This window comes from Candoia aspera, chromosome 1 (genome assembly GCF_035149785.1).
Source record: "Candoia aspera isolate rCanAsp1 chromosome 1, rCanAsp1.hap2, whole genome shotgun sequence".
Classification (NCBI taxonomy): domain Eukaryota; kingdom Metazoa; phylum Chordata; class Lepidosauria; order Squamata; family Boidae; genus Candoia; species Candoia aspera.
In genome coordinates, this window is record NC_086153.1 from 259,689,246 (window position 1) to 259,707,831 (window position 18,586).

General features: G+C 40.9%; 1 protein-coding gene across 2 annotated transcripts in view; it reads right to left on the reverse strand.

The window, feature by feature from the left end:
• The window catches only part of NELL1 (neural EGFL like 1), a 545,320-nt gene extending 527,103 nt beyond the window's left edge, over positions 1-18,217 (reverse strand). For both annotated transcript variants that reach the window (XM_063289567.1, XM_063289568.1), the window contains exons 1-2: positions 18,062-18,217; positions 6,578-6,706 (exon numbers count right to left, since the gene is read on the reverse strand). In XM_063289567.1, the coding sequence (XP_063145637.1) occupies positions 6,578-6,706; positions 18,062-18,110 (178 nt within the window). In that variant the 5' untranslated portion in view covers positions 18,111-18,217. The remainder of the gene's footprint in view (positions 1-6,577; positions 6,707-18,061) is intronic.
• Positions 18,218-18,586: the final 369 nt, after the last annotated feature.

Consider the following 18,586-nt stretch of genomic DNA (forward strand, 5'->3'; position numbering starts at 1 on the left):
TGTGCATGTATAACACAGAGAAGAGGGTGATATTTAGTTCAAAGCTGAGACACCTTGTGGCTTCATATGGGTCTGCTACATCTTACTGCACTGTCTTGAGCATCCATCACATTAAAAATATGCAATTTAAATTTTCACAGGCACAAAGATAGTAGAGGGAACCACAAGAAACTACCACTGTGCTAAACTGAGGCGGTCCATTGAGAACTGTAAGTGAGAACATTCTTGATTTATCCAACTCCTTTCAAGAATTAGTAGCTGCTTAAACATCATCAAAAAAAGAAAGAAAGGATACAGGCTTGATTAACCTGCATGTGCTAATGTGTATGCATACATTAGTATTAATAAAGAGTAGTAAAAAAAAATTAAGTTGATCTGCAATACATCCTGATGTAGTAGGGGAAGACTATGACCAGGTAACAATGCACTGTCCAAATGCTGCCAGCTGGTGGGAAACTTTAAGTCTTCAGCTCTCCCTTCTTGCTCTTTCAATAAAAACAGACTTGGATTGGACTGTCCTTCAAATTGAGACGTGTCCTCTGTATAGTAGGATGTATGATCACACTCAGAGTAGCTTTAGGCAGCCACAGCCTTTCCGCTCCTAGGAAAATCAGGCTTGACAATCATGCCACAAATGCTCCGAAGAAGTATATACCTGGAGAAGCATATGCAGACATGGTTGTATGGTTTGGAAGCAAGCTCTAAAATAGCAAGTTGCTTTTTCACTGGGTTAGAAAAATCAGAAGAACTGATAGGAGACAAAAAAAGGCAGGGAAATAAATGCCCCTGAACAGAACCTGTTAATTAAGCCTATCAAAAAAATCCTGGAGAGCTCTTGTTTTCAGTCCATTTCCCTTTCATATTCCCCCATAGGACGGACTTAGCTTTGATTAATTCCTTTTTACTTGCAGTCCTATTTAAGCTCTGCGTTTCCACTGGAGAAAAGACTAGGAAGTGCTGCCCCCTCCTGTTATGCGTAAGGCAATAGAAATCTTACATAGCATTACAGTTGACTTGAACTCAGCCCCCCCCTCCGCCCCCCGCAACTCCATGGGGGATTCCTAGCTTGGTAGCTGTATTTGTGGGAAAAAATCTTGAAATAGTAGTTGATTTGCAAGCTGAATTTTTATTTCCTAAAGGAACAAAACTTAGCATTTTTCTCTGTTAAATTCTGTACTATGATTTTTAGTCCATTTTTCTTATTTAACTGGATTACTTTGAATTTTTTATTTGTCTTGTAGAATATTAACCACCCCACCTAATTCTGTATCTTTGGTGAATCTGATAAACATTCTCTCCACTTCTTCATCCAAGTCATGAATATCAATATTAGAGAATAGAGGACCCATGACTTTCCTTGTGCCACCCTACTCAATATTCTCTTCAATTTCATGAAAATCCTATCATGAGCATTCACATAGTATAATTTTTGAGCCAGCTATTTATCCATTTCACCAGCTTTAACTAGCTTCCTAATCGAGCCATCCCCGAATTTGTGCTCAGAACATCATGAGGTACTTTGTCAAATGGTTTGTAAGTGAAAACCAGGTTAGGGATAGATCATCATGGAGAAAATCTACCTACTGTATGTGGTTGCCAGGAGTCAAAAATGACATGATGGCACATAATCAGTCAATTAATCAATGTTATATTTATAGCAGTTCCACAATCTACTAAGGAAATCATCTGATAAAAAATGACAGAAGGTTAATCTGGCAAGATTTGCGTGTGGCAAGTAGTTTTGACTTCCACCCAGGAAATGTCATTTTCAGGGACAAGATTCTCACATATTCTCAGTGTTGGCCCTGTTTCTTTGGAATAACCTATCCTTCTATACAATGACTAACACCTCCCTGTCAAGTTTTTGAAGAGGGGATTAGAGGAAGACTAGAAAGCTCAACTACTCTCTGCTATAGTAGAAACAGCATAGCATGTTGTGGGTGTCTGCTGTTCCTTAAAGTTTGCACGATTTTAACTTTATTGCTGAAAGCCAACTGTGAGCTGCAGAGAGTATTCTGACTGGAGTGGTACAGAAGATTGAGCAAATAAATAAATACGGTGTTGTTTTCTGTGCGCTTACAAATTTTTCTGTTTATAGTCTGAGCTAGACTTTTCCCAGTGTCTCAAAACACAACACCTGAGAAAACAAAGTGGTATATAACAATCCTGACTAGACATCATCAATAACTTTATTGGTGGCCATTTTTCCTCTGGTGGTGCCAGCTCTGTTGGTTTCACTGGCATGTATTATCAGAAACAAAACAGAATTGGTGAACTGGAACTTCCACAATCATAATCCAGTCACGAGGTCAGCCTACCAGTCTTCAAGAGTAGCTCATTCTCCAAAGCTCTGCCACTCTCACTGGAGTGCCTGCAAAGCTGTTCTGTCTCAACCACCTCATGCCTACTCCAAAGAGGAAGGATGTAGCCAAGTTGAGATTACAGAAAGCCACTTGCAAGCACTAAGCCCAGAGTTCTTGGCAGGTAGGAAACCATCTGTTCAAACTTCCTCCTACAAAAATAATACTGATAACATCAGGAAGCAAGGCTTTTCCCAAGGTCATGTCTTCTTATACCATCTAACCTCATTATGAAAGTCAAGGAGTAAAAACAACCTGAAGATTGGATTCAGTTCTATATATCTGATCTAAAAAGAATAGGAATATTCTTCCGTTCTGAACACTAGGAGGGAGAAGGAAGTAACAACTGAATAGAAGCATTTCATCTGTCTAGGCTTCAGTGTACTTCCCTCATCAGGATAGCTGAGATCTTCCATCTTTAGAATGCCAAGGAGCTGACTCTGGGGGGGATGTAGTAGAAGTCCTGATCCCATGACTGGAGGCTGTCAGGGCCTGGGTGGGGAGAAATGGGCTCAGATTCAATCAATGCAAGATGGAGCGGCAGTTAATTCAGAAGCCTATTGACTCCAGGATAATGCAAATTTTGACTCTTGACAGTTCCCTCAGAGAGAATAGACTTGCAATCCTTCTGGACTCACAGCTCCTTTTAGGAAGATCATTCATATCTTTGTCATCCCATGATTGATTTATTCTAGTTCACTCCACAGAGACTGACCCTTAAAACCACTCAGGAACTTCAACAGGGTCAAAAGTCAGCAGCCTATATGCTTATCAGGCAATCTTGGTACTACCACATTACTCCATTGCTGTGGGAATTACATTGGATACTAGTGTGATTACAAGTGCAATTCAAAGTGCTTTTTTTTTCATGTCAGAAGCACCTACCAAGTCACTTCTGTATTGAAAGGATTTGCCAGTGATGTCACCATTGCCTGAGGGACATCCAAAGGCGCTCCTTTCATGTCCCTGTTATTTTTCCCACCAAAGTGGTACCTATTTATCTACTTGCATTTGCATGCTTTCGAACTGCTAGGTTAGCAGAAGCTGGGACAAGTTGACGGGAGCTCACTCAGTCACGCAGCTCATGTTCTCCAGCCACCCATGACCCCACATTCAAGGTGCTGGATGCGATCTATAAAGCCCTATCTGGCTCACAACTCCACAATCTAAGACACCACCTCTCTAGATAGATTCTAACACCCAGGCTGGATAACCAGGGACTGCCTACCAAGATTCCTATCCTATCACAAGGTGGGATAGGAAAGGGCTCAATGGCAGACATTCTCTGTGGGTGCTCCCCTCCTCTGGAATAGTGTGCTCCACATGACAAGGGTAGCTCCAACTGTCATGACCTTCCAGAAACTTGTAAAAACTTGGCTTTCCCAGAAGGCCTTTGGGGATTAATTGGAGTAGACCCACCAGCAGAATAGTTTTATAAATTTGTAGACATTTGTAGCACATCATATCTTATACATTAATATCATAATTTATTAATTTTGTATATTGTGCATTGCCTAGAGTCCTAACCCTGTGAGACATTAAATAAATCCCATCAATAAATCAACTCTATAATTTGGTTTGCAGTCTTTGCCAACCCTTATTCTGACATAGTTTTTGTGTTGGCTCTGGAGCTAACAAGCATGGTAACCATTAAAACCTGACACAGGCTAGACTTTTCCTTCCAATGAGGAATGTGAAAGCCTCTTCAGAGATCTCTGTCTGTGCCTTTCCTACTCCCCTTTGAAAATGAAGCTTTTGATTTGATCATATGAAAGTACAATCTGTAATAAAAGCAAGGCTCTACAGCTTCCTCAATTGCTGTTTTTTTTAATAATCCTTTGTTAGAACTCACTTTCCCTAAACTTCCCATTTCCATAGTACTTCAATTTGAGTAAAATTAACCTCCTTAGCAACTTTTGCTTAAACTGATTATGCTTCCTGTCAAGTTCATATAAACACTGCCTGATTGCTCAACCCCTAACTTGCCTTATTCAGCCTCATGTGTAGCTCTCAGTTGCCCTCTCTGATTTATCCTGCTCTGTGCTTTTGAATTGCATGTTAAGCTTTGTCCTACATGAGCAAACTGACTTTATAAGAAAATATGCCAATTTCTGTATTTCCGTGTGAGCCTCTTTGTGTCATGTTGATGCATTGTTTACTTGTTTCTGAAGAACTCATATGTGTGGTTATTGACTGAATTCACCAAGACATCTCTTAATAAGCTTGTGTCATGACATTTAGCCAGATGCGATAATAAATGGCTATGGGTAGGAGAGTTCCTCATTTAAATACCATTTTAGTTTAACTAGTTGTTTTCAGGTCGACTGTATATCTACAGTCTATTACAACAGCATTATAATAGTAAAGGCCTACATTACAAGGCTACAATAAAAATCATAAAAGATTATATGTGAAATACGTTGTATGTTCAGGTGGCACCATCTAAATGCCCAATATTTTTATTCTATACTTTTTCTCATCCAAACAATAACAGTAGCTATTTGTGACCATTATTCTCCAATCCACACATACACAAAATATCCATTATTTTGAAAGCAGGAGCATTATGTCAGTCAACTTTCTTTTACCTTTTTGCAGTGTACTGTATTTGCCTTAAACTGCAGTTTAAGATTACTCAGTGATTTATATTTTTTCTTGTACACCCACATAAACAAATTCCTGTTTCCCTATGTAAACCGAGACATTTGTACAGATGTATTTTCCAAAGCAAACTGAGCATTTTAGATAGAGCAAGAAAAGCAAAGATAACATTTTTATACAAGATGGCCTCCTTTAACTTAACTTGAAAGTAAAAATTAGATCACAGAGCTAATGTCACTACTAAAAGGCACATTACTTATTGTTTGTAAACAAGTGAGGAATCATATAGATCATTCACTCATTTTTTATCTTCTGAACACAGATCTCCATATTGTCCTCTATAACAGTTGCTGATTAAAAAAATCCAATTTTTATACATTAATCATGATGTTTCTGATGAAAAGAGGAAAAGCTAAGAACCATCCAAATGCACAAGACCATTTCCAATTGTCAAGGGGGCCTTCAGAAAATCAAACTGTCAAGTATGTAATTTATTCCCATAAAGATTCATTTACAAAAAAAAATTGTCAACTGAGCAATATACTAAAAAGAAGTCCTGGGTCTTAATGCAAATTTAATCTCATGCTTGAATATCTGCAATGAAGTTAGTTTGTGCAGCAAAATATACTTCCATTTCCTGTTAACACTGTCCGGGGAATAGGATGAACTCAAAGAACTCATGCCATAGAAAACAAAAGGTCTTTTTAATTTCTTTTTTCTTTCAACAGTGTCTTATTTGAAGTATATTTCCAACAAGGTACCTTTGCTAACAAATAGACTGGATTAATAGAGTATTACAGTAATGCTGTAATAATACTGAATTACAATGTTATACTAATACTACTGAATTGGATACAATATTTTAATTAATCAAAATATTTTTATCAGGTCTGATTTGAGTAGCCTTTTCCTGCTGGCTGATCCCAGGCAGTCTCTTGGTTCTTTCAGGAACTCCAAGAGACGAAGCCAGGCCTGGTATTTAAGAGACCACATTTCTCATATGGTCTCTGTCTGTCCAGTCCAACAGCCAGGGAGCACCTCCTAAGAGTTCCCACTTAGGGTGGGAATTTTGGAGTGGGTTGGGGTGTGGATGATGGTAGGTATTCTCTGTGGGAGATCTTTCCAATGGAACAGTTTGCCCCCCCTCCCCAGCAAAGATGGTCACTATTCCTTTGACATCCAGAAGCTGGCAAAAACCTCTCTCTTCTAATTCTGGGGAAGTAGCTGTGGAGCCATCAGTGCCTATATTAGTGTATTAAGGAACCTCTAGTTATTATTGTTTATTATTGTTGTTTTATTATGTTTTAATATATGTAAATCACCTAGTGTATCTCCAGCTTGAGACAGGGATACATTGTCAAAAAGATGACACTTGTGTGATAATACTGTTGTGCAAAGCCCACAATTATATACTTGCCGCATGATGTCTGACACAAGTATATATGTTGCAGCATTTGAATGATGACATCCTGTGCCCTTTGCTCCTGTCTGGGGACCCATGACACTCCACATCTCCAAAGTAAAGATAAGAGGAGGAGAAAGAAAATCACAAGCTTTATATGAAAAGAACAGGTCATATTATCCACTGTTAAACATTAGAGAAGTATTTGCCTTACCTTGCAACAGAAATGCTTTGCTGGCATTATGTAGTCCAGAGACCTGTGTAACTCCGATAGTCATATTGACAAGATCCAGCTCTTTGATAATATCAATTTGTAAGCTAGGGTCCATTCCAAGGCCTACAACTAGGAGACAAAAGATTTATTTTAATCTAAGTGCAATAGCTAAAGATACTGTGCAATAATGTATAGTGATGTACTATATGCAGATCTGATGTTTAAATCAGCACTTGCTCTATAAGTAATAAAATGTTGTGCTGTATTAACTGAGACTAAAGTCCCATCTTTCTGGATGGTTACTAAATAAGACAATGCACAATAAATTATCGTTGTTAATGCAACAGGATGACATGATAAATGAGCCCTGCAAATGAATAAGCCTCTAAGAACCAGAAAGATAAACAATAAGACACAGATTGGGTGGAGAATTTTGTGATCTATTGGCCAAGCAATGACTGTGCCTAATGGTTGTGCAGTAGGCATATGTCAGATTATAAGCCACCTTTCTTCTTTAACAGGTTTGTTCTAGGTTTTTAAATGTGATTTAGAATGTAACTTGGCTAAACTTACAGTTTCCACTAAAAGGAAAAAAATATATATTTGGAATTATTGGGAGCACATGGCCAGGATGATTTTTTTTTTCCCCTTAGACACTTGCAAAGCTAGGCTTTTGGATTCCCTACTAGGTGATACCAAGCCCCTGACACACAGCCAACTTTGCATTTTGCAGGTTGGTAAAAGCCCAGACTGTCAACCCAAAATTGTTATAAAAAGCACTTTTTAGGCAAGAGCCCATTTACCTTGAGGCAACTTTGCATGGAAATGACTTATAAACAGGAGCAAGGCATGCATGCACAATGCTTTTATTCTGACTGTGCACAAAGAGACTTGCCAGCTTCCATTTGCTTAAAGCTGAGCTGCCTAAGGGTTGCAACATCTGTACTATAACAAGGATTCAAAATATTTCACAGTCCAGCAGGCAGTTTGCATTGTCAAAACTGACACCCCTCATGTGTTCAGCCAGCAAGATCCTCACGTGCTCTAGCACATATGCTCAACTGCCGCAAATAAGGAAGACATCTCCTCATGTATCCTACTTTGTTCATACTATTCTTATTCTGGTTTATCTATTTCAAATTTCTAATACTGCAATTGTCTTCTTGAGACAAAAACAAGCCAACAACCAGAGGCATCTATTGGGGAAGGGAGGGGGCTATGTCAAAATCCAAAAGATGGCAGCTTCCCAGTCCAAACCCTGCCCCTTTTATACATGTGTTCAACACTGCATGCACTGCATGCATGTACAAAAGGCACCGGATTTCTATCACAGTGTTGCGCTCACCATTTGACAGATTTTTACCTCCTCCCGTGTCAACACCTTTGTGATCTCTGACAAAATCAGGTGTGCAACTGGATTTGATAGCAAGTTTTATTCTTGCAAAATAAAACATAATGACACTGTCTCCAACTCAGCTATTTTTGTCTTCTTTTTTGACTAAATAACTTTCTTACATTTAATGTAAACAATGTAGTTCCAAAGTAAAGTGAAATGACCCTCAGTCTGTTGGACTAATAAGGGAAGGGGTATCCATTAAGGCTGAATTTCTGTTAAATGGCAAAATTTATTGATTGATTGATTGATTTGATTTGATTCTATAGCTTTTTTAGCCCCAAAAGACACTCATACAAAGGATGTGCCCCCTCCTGTTACTCTGTGCAGCCCCGCATAGCAATACTTCTCATACACTGGTCCAGTAATCCACATTGAATCACTCATTCCATTCCTGAACTAATCCCTCCGTTTAACAGACCTCAGTTGAGCAGACTTCAGATTTAATGGACAAAGTCTGTCGGATTTAAACATTGCTTGAATGTTCATGACTGTATTGGGAGTTCCTATTTCAGTAATAATTTTTCAGAAAATATTATTTCTATTTCCTTATCTACTGTAAAAAATTGATGTTTAGGAAATACAAACATGACAGTTAAACAAGGGATGGGGTTTCAGTCATTGTGTTTGTACCGTACATTGATCAAGTCATGGTTTAGTCGTTGAAACCAATTTTCTGGAGTTCACACTCCCTTGCCTGCTCTATTTAAACAAAACGCTTAGGTGGAAAGGCAGATTTTTTTTTTAGATTTTTTATCCCACCTTTATTATTTTTATAAATAATTCAAGGTGGGGACCATACTAATACTCCTTCCTCCTCCTATTTTCCCCACAACAGCAACCCTGTGAGGTGAGTTGGGCTGAGAGAGAGTGACTGGCCGAAGGTCACCCAGACGGCTTTCATGACAAAGGTGGGACTAGAACTCTCAGTCTCCTGGTTTCTAGCCTGTTGCCTTAACCACTAGACCAAACTGGCTCTTTGATTTATTCATACTCATTTTTATGAGGTTTACTCATACACACCTTTGCTACACTCCAAGGTCCTCTTCCATCACCTCAGACTTGGAAGTTGATCCCCAGTTCCACAGTCCCACATTTACAGCCTGGGACATGCTTGCAATATGTCTTTCCCCACTTACCTTAATCATCTCTATGGTTTATGTCTATTATAACAGCTGCCTGTGACATCTCATCATCCACTTCAAGAGTGGAAAACAGTGATGGACCTTTGGGACTCCCAGTGGATCGTTGGGCCAGTGTGTGAGGAATACTGCTGGAGAGAGATGCACAAGGAGGAGGGGATGATGTCTGTGTTGTACAAATGGCTTTGGCAGGCTCAAAAAATCCCATTTGCCATTTAACAGACAGCCTTATCAGCTACCCCTTCCCTCAATTCCCTTAAATTGAGGGTTTACCATATACTGTACACAACGTATCAAAATATAATTTCCCTGCAAGCTATGTACACCCCACAATCCCCTACACTGGAAAGCTTCACCCAGATGCTTTGTGGCTTGAAACAGTCCCTCCAGTGGGAGGAGATGGGCGGTGGGAGGAGATGGGCGGTGGGAGGAGATGGGCGGTGACAAATCTGATTGATAAATAAATAAATTACAAATTTTAATTTCAAGCATCTGTAGGAAACAAGCAGCCAAACTAAAAGATGAGGGGAACTACTTTCCTTGCTCCTTTTTTAATGATTTTGAGTGAAAAAACAGCTGGGAAGCCAGAATTGCATTAATTTAGTTCCTTAAGGTAGCAGCCCTTTGTTTTCAGGCTCACCTGATAGTTTGAAACAAGTTAGACTGCTTGAACAAAGAGCAAAGAGATGCTTCACTTCTGCACAGTCCAGAGCACTTCTTCAAATCCTTCTAAAAATAAAAAGTTCTAATAAAAATATTCTCTGCTTCCTGCCACCCAGCACTACACTACCTTTTAATTTTTTTAAAAGCGAATTTTCTCTTTGCCTCTCTTTCTAAAATTTTATTAAGAACATAAAAGAGATTAAGAATGTATAAATATGAAGAGGCAAATGACTTAGCTTAGCTTGATGTGTAAATCTGACTGTAAACCCCTGGGAATCCTTGGTCTACACTAGCAGTTCCAGGGCTGGCTCTAGGTTAAGGCCAAGGAGGCCCCAGCCTAGGGGCACCATGATGCGGGGGGCATCATTTATAATGAATAGGTGAACATTTCGAGGCATGGGCAAACTCGCTGCCCAGCAGGCACCCTCTCCATCCCCAGGTCTCTCTCTCCCTCACCCCGTGCCCTGTCTGGAAAAAAAATTGTCTGGGGCTGAAAATCATACCTGTAAAGCTCAAAAATTCAAAGAATCAAGAAACCAGAGGACACAGTTTTGAAATCCCTAATAAAATCGGGAGATGAGCCAAACCACAGGGGTGCCAGAATATGACTTTGCCCAGGGGGCCACAATGTCTAGAGCTGGCCCTGACCAGGTCGTAAGCGTGATTAATAAATTGATCTGCCCAAACAGTAGTTTAGTTTGACATGAAGGAACCTTTGACTTCTGTATTCGCATCTCCCATTTCCTCCTAGGCAGTTAAAAGAATTCTGAAGTTTTCACCTTCGCTTAAGTACAGGTTTTTGTGCTGTCTAAAATAGAAGACCGTGCCTGATGTAAACTAAGAATTATCTGAATATTTAAGCATAAATTGTCATAAAATCAGTTATAACTATCTACAATTCCAAGTGTAGACAACATGACAAACTTTAGTGAATCAAAAGCAGAAACTACCAACCTCCTTTTCTCTTTCATGAGTGGGCAGTGTTCAGAATACACATTCATGCTATACTTAATTATGATTTAGCTTTTCCATGACCGTGCAATTCACATTCCTGCCTCTATTCATGATCTCTGCTGTATCATCTGTGAAGCTTGTCTGAGTTGTCCTAATTATAGGATAGTTTGTTAATATTATTTTAGTGTTGAAGTGAAATTATTCCTTCGAAGTTAAAATAAGACAGTGGGTGTTCATTTCCTTGGATCAACATAAAAGATGTTTTGCATGTGTTTATACAACTACAGAACTTCAGAAATAATCCAGAAAAGGTGCTTCGAAGTGCAGCACAGGGCAAATGGAGCATCTATCAGTAACTCTTCAAAACAGCCACATCTTTTTCTGAGATTCCATAACTGCCCTTTGCAGCTGCCGATGCTCCATTTGTGCTCCTGAGTGCTCTGAAGGACTTTTTTTGAACTCAGATCTGAAGCATTGTACAGACTGGCTACATAGAAGAAAAAAAAAAGATAGTGGATAGTCTCACAAAATTACTTTGCTGGTGAGTAAATATCATATATAGCTTCAACTAGATCAGAGGAAGGTAACTTTTCTGGGTCAAAGATCACATTGAACATTCCTTGGGAAGCTGAGAGATTGCAGTGTGGGTGGAGTTATATTATACAAATGGGTAGGATTGGGGGGGGGGGTTGACATGCCTAGCTTTGTCTTCTTAAGAATGGCAGGAAATTGTGTCATTTTCATCAGTTTTCAGTAATCATAAAAGAGGCCTTGAGGACTACAGTTTGTCACCCCTGAAATAGATCAGCAAGCAGAAGAAAGTTTACATAAACAAGATGTTTGTGACATCTTTATTGGTGTATTCTAAAAACAAATACTGTGTTTTTTTCTGATGTTTTCAAGTGATTTCACTAAAAAAAAACTTGATACACACTCAACTATTACAGATGCATAATATATGTGGATTTATCTCCCAATGAAGAAAGAAAGCGGGTGAAGAAGACACACTTTACATTTTTTTTAAAAAAAGGAGACAGATAAGATTTAATAGATTAAAACTATGAAATGTAGATCCTGCTTTGGAAAATTCAAGTTTTATGATGTTTGTCAACCATTCAAGATGTTTATGGAAATTCTGTATATCTACTTATGAGGTAAAATCATCATCTCTAAATGTGTCTCAAAACCTGCCAATGAGGAAATGTTAAAGACTTCTCTTGCTAATCTTTCATATATGGAAGAAAGAGCTGACCCAAGACCATGTGAAAAATCCAATTTGTTCTTCTTCACTCCACCAAACTTCATAATAAAATATCTGATAATTTGTTCTCCTTTAAGAGCATCCAAAATCTACTGGCTACTAGAAAGGAACTGGAGTGCATCCACTCTTCCTGAACAAAGCAGGCAGGCAGAAACAATGGGAGACAGATTTTTAGAATACTGGGGATGTATGCTGGAATAATGGGTGGGGCCAGTTCAGTTATATTTCATGATTATAACTAAGTCCTATAAAAACTGGCAGAGCCAGGAAGAAAATGCCAGATCTTTCTTTCTTTCTTTCCTTCCTTTCTTCTTTCCTTCCTTGATTCAGTCTTGACTCCTGGTGATTGCATGATTCCTAGGACTAAGAGAGGACTAGAACTGAGTCTCCTGGTTTCTAGCTTGGTGCCTTAAACCATCACACCAAATTGGCTCTCCCTTTCTAATACTGCCACTTGAAGATTTAGATTAACACTTGTCAGATTGCATGCAGCAAATGCAGTAACTAAAATTTGGTGTATAAGATTAAAGTGCTTTCTCCCACCCATTCTTTTCATTACACACATATTTGTACCATTCAGATAGTGTATAGCTATTAAAAAATATGTGTCTCAATTAACAAAGCCACTACAATTTAAACCACTTATTGGAATAAAGTTATATGTGGGTCACGTGGCTGGAAAATACCCATATAATGCTAACCATAAAGAATACAAGTTTCTTCCTCCCATGGGAAAAAATATCTTGAGATTTAAGAACGGGTAAAAAAAATAATATCACCAAGAAGAAATTCAGCAAGAAGACAACTGAATTAAAAGATAGGGATAGAGTTGGTATTAGTCAAAACGTAATGGTGCAGAAGATGGATTCTCTCTCAGGTAGCTGGCTCAGGTCAACTCAGCCTTCCATCCTTCCGAGGTCGGTAAAATGAGCACCCAGCTTGCTGGGAAAGGTGACAACTGGGGAAGGCAATGGGAAACCACCCTACTATAGTCTGCCAAGAAAACGTCACGAAAGTGGCGTCCCCCCAAAGAGTCACACATGACTCGGTGCTTGCACAGGGGACCTTTCACCTTCACCAATGGTGGGAAATAAAGAGGCATAAAGGGAAAAAGAAAGAGAAATGGGAAGCCAAGGAAAAGGAGAAAAATGCTGGGGAAAACTGATAAAGTAGAAGGATAAATAAAGCTGTATATTGTTGTTGAAAAGATAACAATATGAAAAATAGGCCTTCAAAGTCAGATTAAATTATATGAATGCAGTTGAATTACCCAGCAAAATCTCTAACAACAGGTCTTCAAAAGTATTAAATGCATCTAGACAAGAACAATTTTGGGTCAAGTAGGTTTTCATCTGTAGGTTAGTAGCAAAAGTCACAATCTAAAATATAATGAGAGGTCTCAGTAAATGTGTAGCTTGTTACTTTGCTAATAAAGTAAATGACAGCATAGTGGAACTGCAGACATCTTTCCCATAGAGAATACTGAATCAGTAGCATTCATTCACATCTGTGCTATATCTATGTTTAGGGTACCAACACGGTAACTCCAGTCATAATCTCCAGTTGTGGTATCCACTGCTGAAAATCACTAGGTAACATTATTTTCTTCTTTCAGTCAATGAAGCTTCCTTTCCATTGAATTAACAGTAAAAGCGGACTATTTCTAGTTTGCAAAATCTGAGGAAATAATTAAGCTGCAAAGAATATACCGGGAAATGGTGAGAGAAGATAATTCCAACCATTTAAAAAGAAATCTCAAGAGGTTCCTATAAGATCTGTTTTGTAATTACCATTCAATATGCAAATTAACTATACTGCTTAAACTATAGCCCGTATATCTCCCTGCATAAAGTTTAATCTGCATCAAGGAAATTGCAACATTTAAAACAACTGTGTCAAAGCTATAAAATTATAGGAATGCAATCAAGACTCTGTGGTTTTGTCCAATTAAAAAGACTTAGTCAACTGAAGGTTAAGCTCTTTGGCTAACCTTTAATACTCTGGATCCCTTACCTACTCAATTCTCTTCTGCTGGCTTCTGATACTACAGTATGTATATGCATGTACACAGTTTGGGCAGTGGGGTTAAAGTAATCATGAAATCATAGAATATAAGGTTTGGCAGTGACCTAGGAGATCATCTAGTCCAGTCCTTAGATGATTGTGTTGATTAATAATTAATCAACACCATGCTGCAGCTTGGGTTGTATTGCCACATTTGCTTTCTTCCCTGGAGCCCCAAAGTCTCTTTTCAAATCTTAAGCAAAAACCTGTACAGCTATTTCATCTGCATCCAGGAGAATAAGTAGATGACTCAATTCATTTTTCTTCTTATAAATCAAAAGCAGTAGTTAAATGAAAAATGATTTGCTCTAAAAATTGCACATGTAGGACTCCAAGAGTCCACATCCTGACTTTCTCTTTCTTCAGTTCAGCCTGATTAATTTAATATTGCAAAAAGAAAAAAGAAAGTAAAAGACTTTGACTAATTCATAGTCAAAGCATTAGAACCTTTCAGAGAACTGCCCTAGGAGGTCCCAGTATCGACAACAAGCAAAGTCAGTATTGTATTATATGCCTTTGAAATGCATTACTTTCATGTGCTTTATTGACCATTTGTTTACATTGAACATGACTGTCACAAAACTGTTTTGGCTCACTTTATACCTGCATATATATCTTAAATCTATAGATCACTCCTGTTAGATTTCAAATATGTAGAACTTGGTTGTGAAGAAGAGATTTCAGTTTAAATGCACTTAATAGAGTTCACTGTCCTCTGGCAAAATTCATGACTGAGCAGTTTGATGAAACTTCTTTCCAAATTTACTTCCTCTTGTAAAGTTCAAAACTACCAATTCAAACTTTGATAGTGATTTTATGAATAAGAATATTTCATCTAACTATATCAGCCATGCAATATTTACATGCAGTCTTAAGAATGTATTATTATTATTATTATTATTATTATTATTATTATTATTATTTAAAAGAGGGCCAGTTTAGTGTAGCGGTTAAGGCACCAGGCTAGAAACCAGGAGACCATGAGGTCTAGTCCTGCCTTAGGCACCAAGCCAGCTGGTAACCATGGGCTATCTCTCAGCCCTAGGAAGGATGCAATGGCAAACTGCTTCTGAAAATAAACCTCACCAAGAAAAATGCAGGGAATTGTCCAGGCAGCCTCTGAGAATTGGACACAATTGAATGGATAAAAAAAAAAAAGAATGGTTTTACTTCCTGATTCCAGCTTCTTAACTTCTTTTAATAATTTAGCAGTTTTGCAATCTTTCATTTCTCACTATAAAAAGGAGGTAAACTACTGCAATCCCATTTAATTCATTCTGAGGCACTGGGAGCCACCAATACCATAGAAAGTTTTCTTATGCAATTATTTGAATATAGGTGCAAATATGAGTAATAAATTCTTGGCCATAGAGCTCTTAAGTATAGAGGGGTAGAAAATAATTGCTCCTCCAGTTCTCTAGCTTTAGTTATAAAATACTAGGTACACTTCTGCTGTGTGAGGGCCAAATTAGTTGCTGAAGGTGTTGCGCCCAACAGTATCTCTGGATAAGAGTACCAGCCTGTTCCTCTCAAAGTGTTTTATTCTAAGATGTAAAAACAATTGTGTTCATTTCAGCTTAGTAAATACTGAAGGCTGTAGAGCTACACCAGATTCAGGGGCACTAATATAATGTGTGAAGGAAATCTCTAAATACCTTTCCCTCAAAAATCGCCTAAAGCTAAATTAAGAACCTATTTTGAGAAAAATAAATATAAACAAAATTAAAAATTAAAAAAAACATCCCATCTATTTGCACACATATTTTCACTAAGCAAAGAGATTGCTAATGGGTTTGGTTTGGCATGTTTTTTGTTTGTTTGTTTTTTGCTTTAAAATTTTCAGAATTTTTTTCCAGGTTTCTTTATGTGTACATGTAAAAGCCACATTGCCCAGAGAACAGCTCCTAAAAAGAGAGCCTTTTAATTGCTGCAGGCTGTCCCTGCGGATATTTGCGGAAGGGAAAGACACAGCTGCAGCAGCTCATGTGTGCCCATTCACTTGAACTGCATTCCGTTGCCCCCAAATGCCACCTGGGTCTTTCCCTTAGCACAGACTCTTTCTCCTTGCAATGTGTTTGTTTACTTTCCTAGCCACACCTTCTGTGTCACCGAAGACAGTCAGCCAAAACTGAAGTACATCCATAACAAGACATTTGGGGGTGGGGGGAGAGAAGGAATATGGTGTTGCTGAGCCTTAGAGAACTCTAACCAGTAAATATTTCAGGTGGCAGCACGGTGGGGGGGGGGGGGGAGGAATGTTCCACTAAAGGATTCAGGAAAGCTCTTCCTTTGGTCTTGGTTAAAAACAACTTAGCCAAAAACAACAAAGAGTTTTCTGTTTCTTCTTTTGTTCGTTTTTTGTTCTCTATCAAGCGAAGAAGGGGTGCCCCCTCCCCACCAAAGCCTTCCTCCGTTGGTAAATTCCTTTTCATCTTCTGTAAGAAAACAAATGGTGGGGGGAGGAGTCCCTAAACTTTAGATTATTTAATTTTTCTTGGATGAAACAATGGGCTCCCTTGGAGAGCAAAACAAAAAGAACCAGTTAAAGATATTCATCTTGGAGATCTATCCTCCCTCCCTCCCCCCCCCCCTCCCTCCCTCTCTCTCTCTCTCGTCTCCAACTGAAGCTAAGGGGATGAGAACCTTGTAAACCGTCAGACTGACGGTGCCAAGTCTGCTTGTCAAACCACACCGTTCCCTGAAGTGTTAGCACCCGACTTCCTCGAGTGATGGGTGCGATTCTCCCCCCCCCCCCCTTCTACACAAGGCCGTTTGAATGGAGGGCCGTCCCTGCATCCGATTTCCAGTTCTCCAGCCGGTCTGGTATCGGCGCGGTCTCCTCCCCGCCACCCGCCTCCCCTTTCCCTTCCACAGACCTCCCCTCCTCTCGGAACAGCCCTCCGTTTCAGGAGCACGCCAAGGCAGCTGCTTGTCAGTGGCTGAGAGAAGACAATAAAAGAGTGTCACCCCCGCGCAAAGCCAAGAAACCGGCACTTTGTTTCTCCGGCACAACCCTCTCTTAACCGTTGGGGTGCAGAGAGGAGCGCTCTCTTGCTTTTGATTCTCCCCAAGGAAATGATTTGCCGCCGACAGGTAATCTTCACCTGCTGGCCCCACCCGCAGCAGGAGGGGAAGATAAATCCTTTGCTACCGCCGGCCTGGTCCTCTTAGCACAGACTCGGCCACTTAAGAAAAGAAAAAGCTCTGGGTCGGGAGGTGGGGAGCAGGGGCCATGTGGCAGGTCAGAGCGGTTTGCATCCAAGCACGCTCCGCCCGCTCGCCGGCTCCCTTTGGCCGCGTGTCGCTGGCGCGGGGCTCCCTAACCCCGCGCTGCCGGGGTGGGGTTTTGCCCGGTCCTCGGAGAGCTCCTGCCTTTACGAGGCAAAGTTTCCGAGTTCCGCCTCGCAAGCCGCGCCGAAGGGGCCAGACCGCGGAGGGGCTCCGGGGGCGGCGCGCCGAGTCCCCGCTGGAGCTGCTCCGCGCGAGCCTTCGGCCGTTCTTCGCTCTCGGTTTTCTACCAGCACCATCCCCACCACCAGCAGCCCTATCCGTGCCCCCTCTTTTCTGAGCGAGACTAAGCCGTGAGCAGATTATTGTTTTTTAAATATAAATGCTCCACCCCTTTCCCTCGATCCCTTTGCCTACCATCACGAACAGGCAGCCCCCGGTTGCCTTGCGAACTCGCGGGGGAGTGCAACAGCGGTCCACGACCCCACTTGAAAGAGAAAGCGGGCGGGCGGGGTGGGGGGGACGCGCAGGCACAGCGAAAGGAAAGAAAGGAAGTGAGCGGATCCTCCCCACCATTCACCGGCTACCTATTGTCTTTGCATTAAAGACCCCGACTGCGTGATGATTCCTACTCAGATGTTTCCGTTGTGGCAGCCCCCCATCCCTTGTACCAAGATGCCTCTTTGCAGATTTCCCATTCTGCCCCCCCCCCCCCCGCCGCCGCCACCAGCACCACCTCCGGCGCGTGCGAGGCTGGGGCGGAGATCCCCCACCCTTACCTGTTCTTGCAGCTGCCAGGCAAACCCAGACGCCTACCACGACATCCATCGGGGCTGGTCGCGCTGTATCCTCCGAGGAGACCCCGCACGGCAAAGCCTGGCTCCAGTTCTCTTTTGAGCACCAGAGCCTTCAAACTTGAAGCGCTTGTTTGGCCACTGCTCGGAGCAGCAGAGAGAGAGAGGCGAGACAGCAGCGCAAGCACTACCAGCGGTCAGACCTGCTACCCTGGAAGAGCCCACGTGCTTTCCGTGGGGATGATGCCCGGCTCAGACGGCCGTTTCCCGTGGGGCTCCGCAGCTCACGCCCAGTTTGACGTTTAATCTTTGTTCGGCTCGGTGGCCGCCGACGCCCCTGCCGCCTCCAGTTGCCTTGGCTTGCTGGGGAGAAGAGCGGCCCCGCGAGCTCGCCGGTTGGGTGCTGGATCCCCCTCTTGGATCTTAATGGATCAGTCTAAACCACCCCCACCCCCGCCCCAAAGAGGGAGGTAAAAGCATCTCGGAAAGAACTGAGCAAGTGAACGCGAA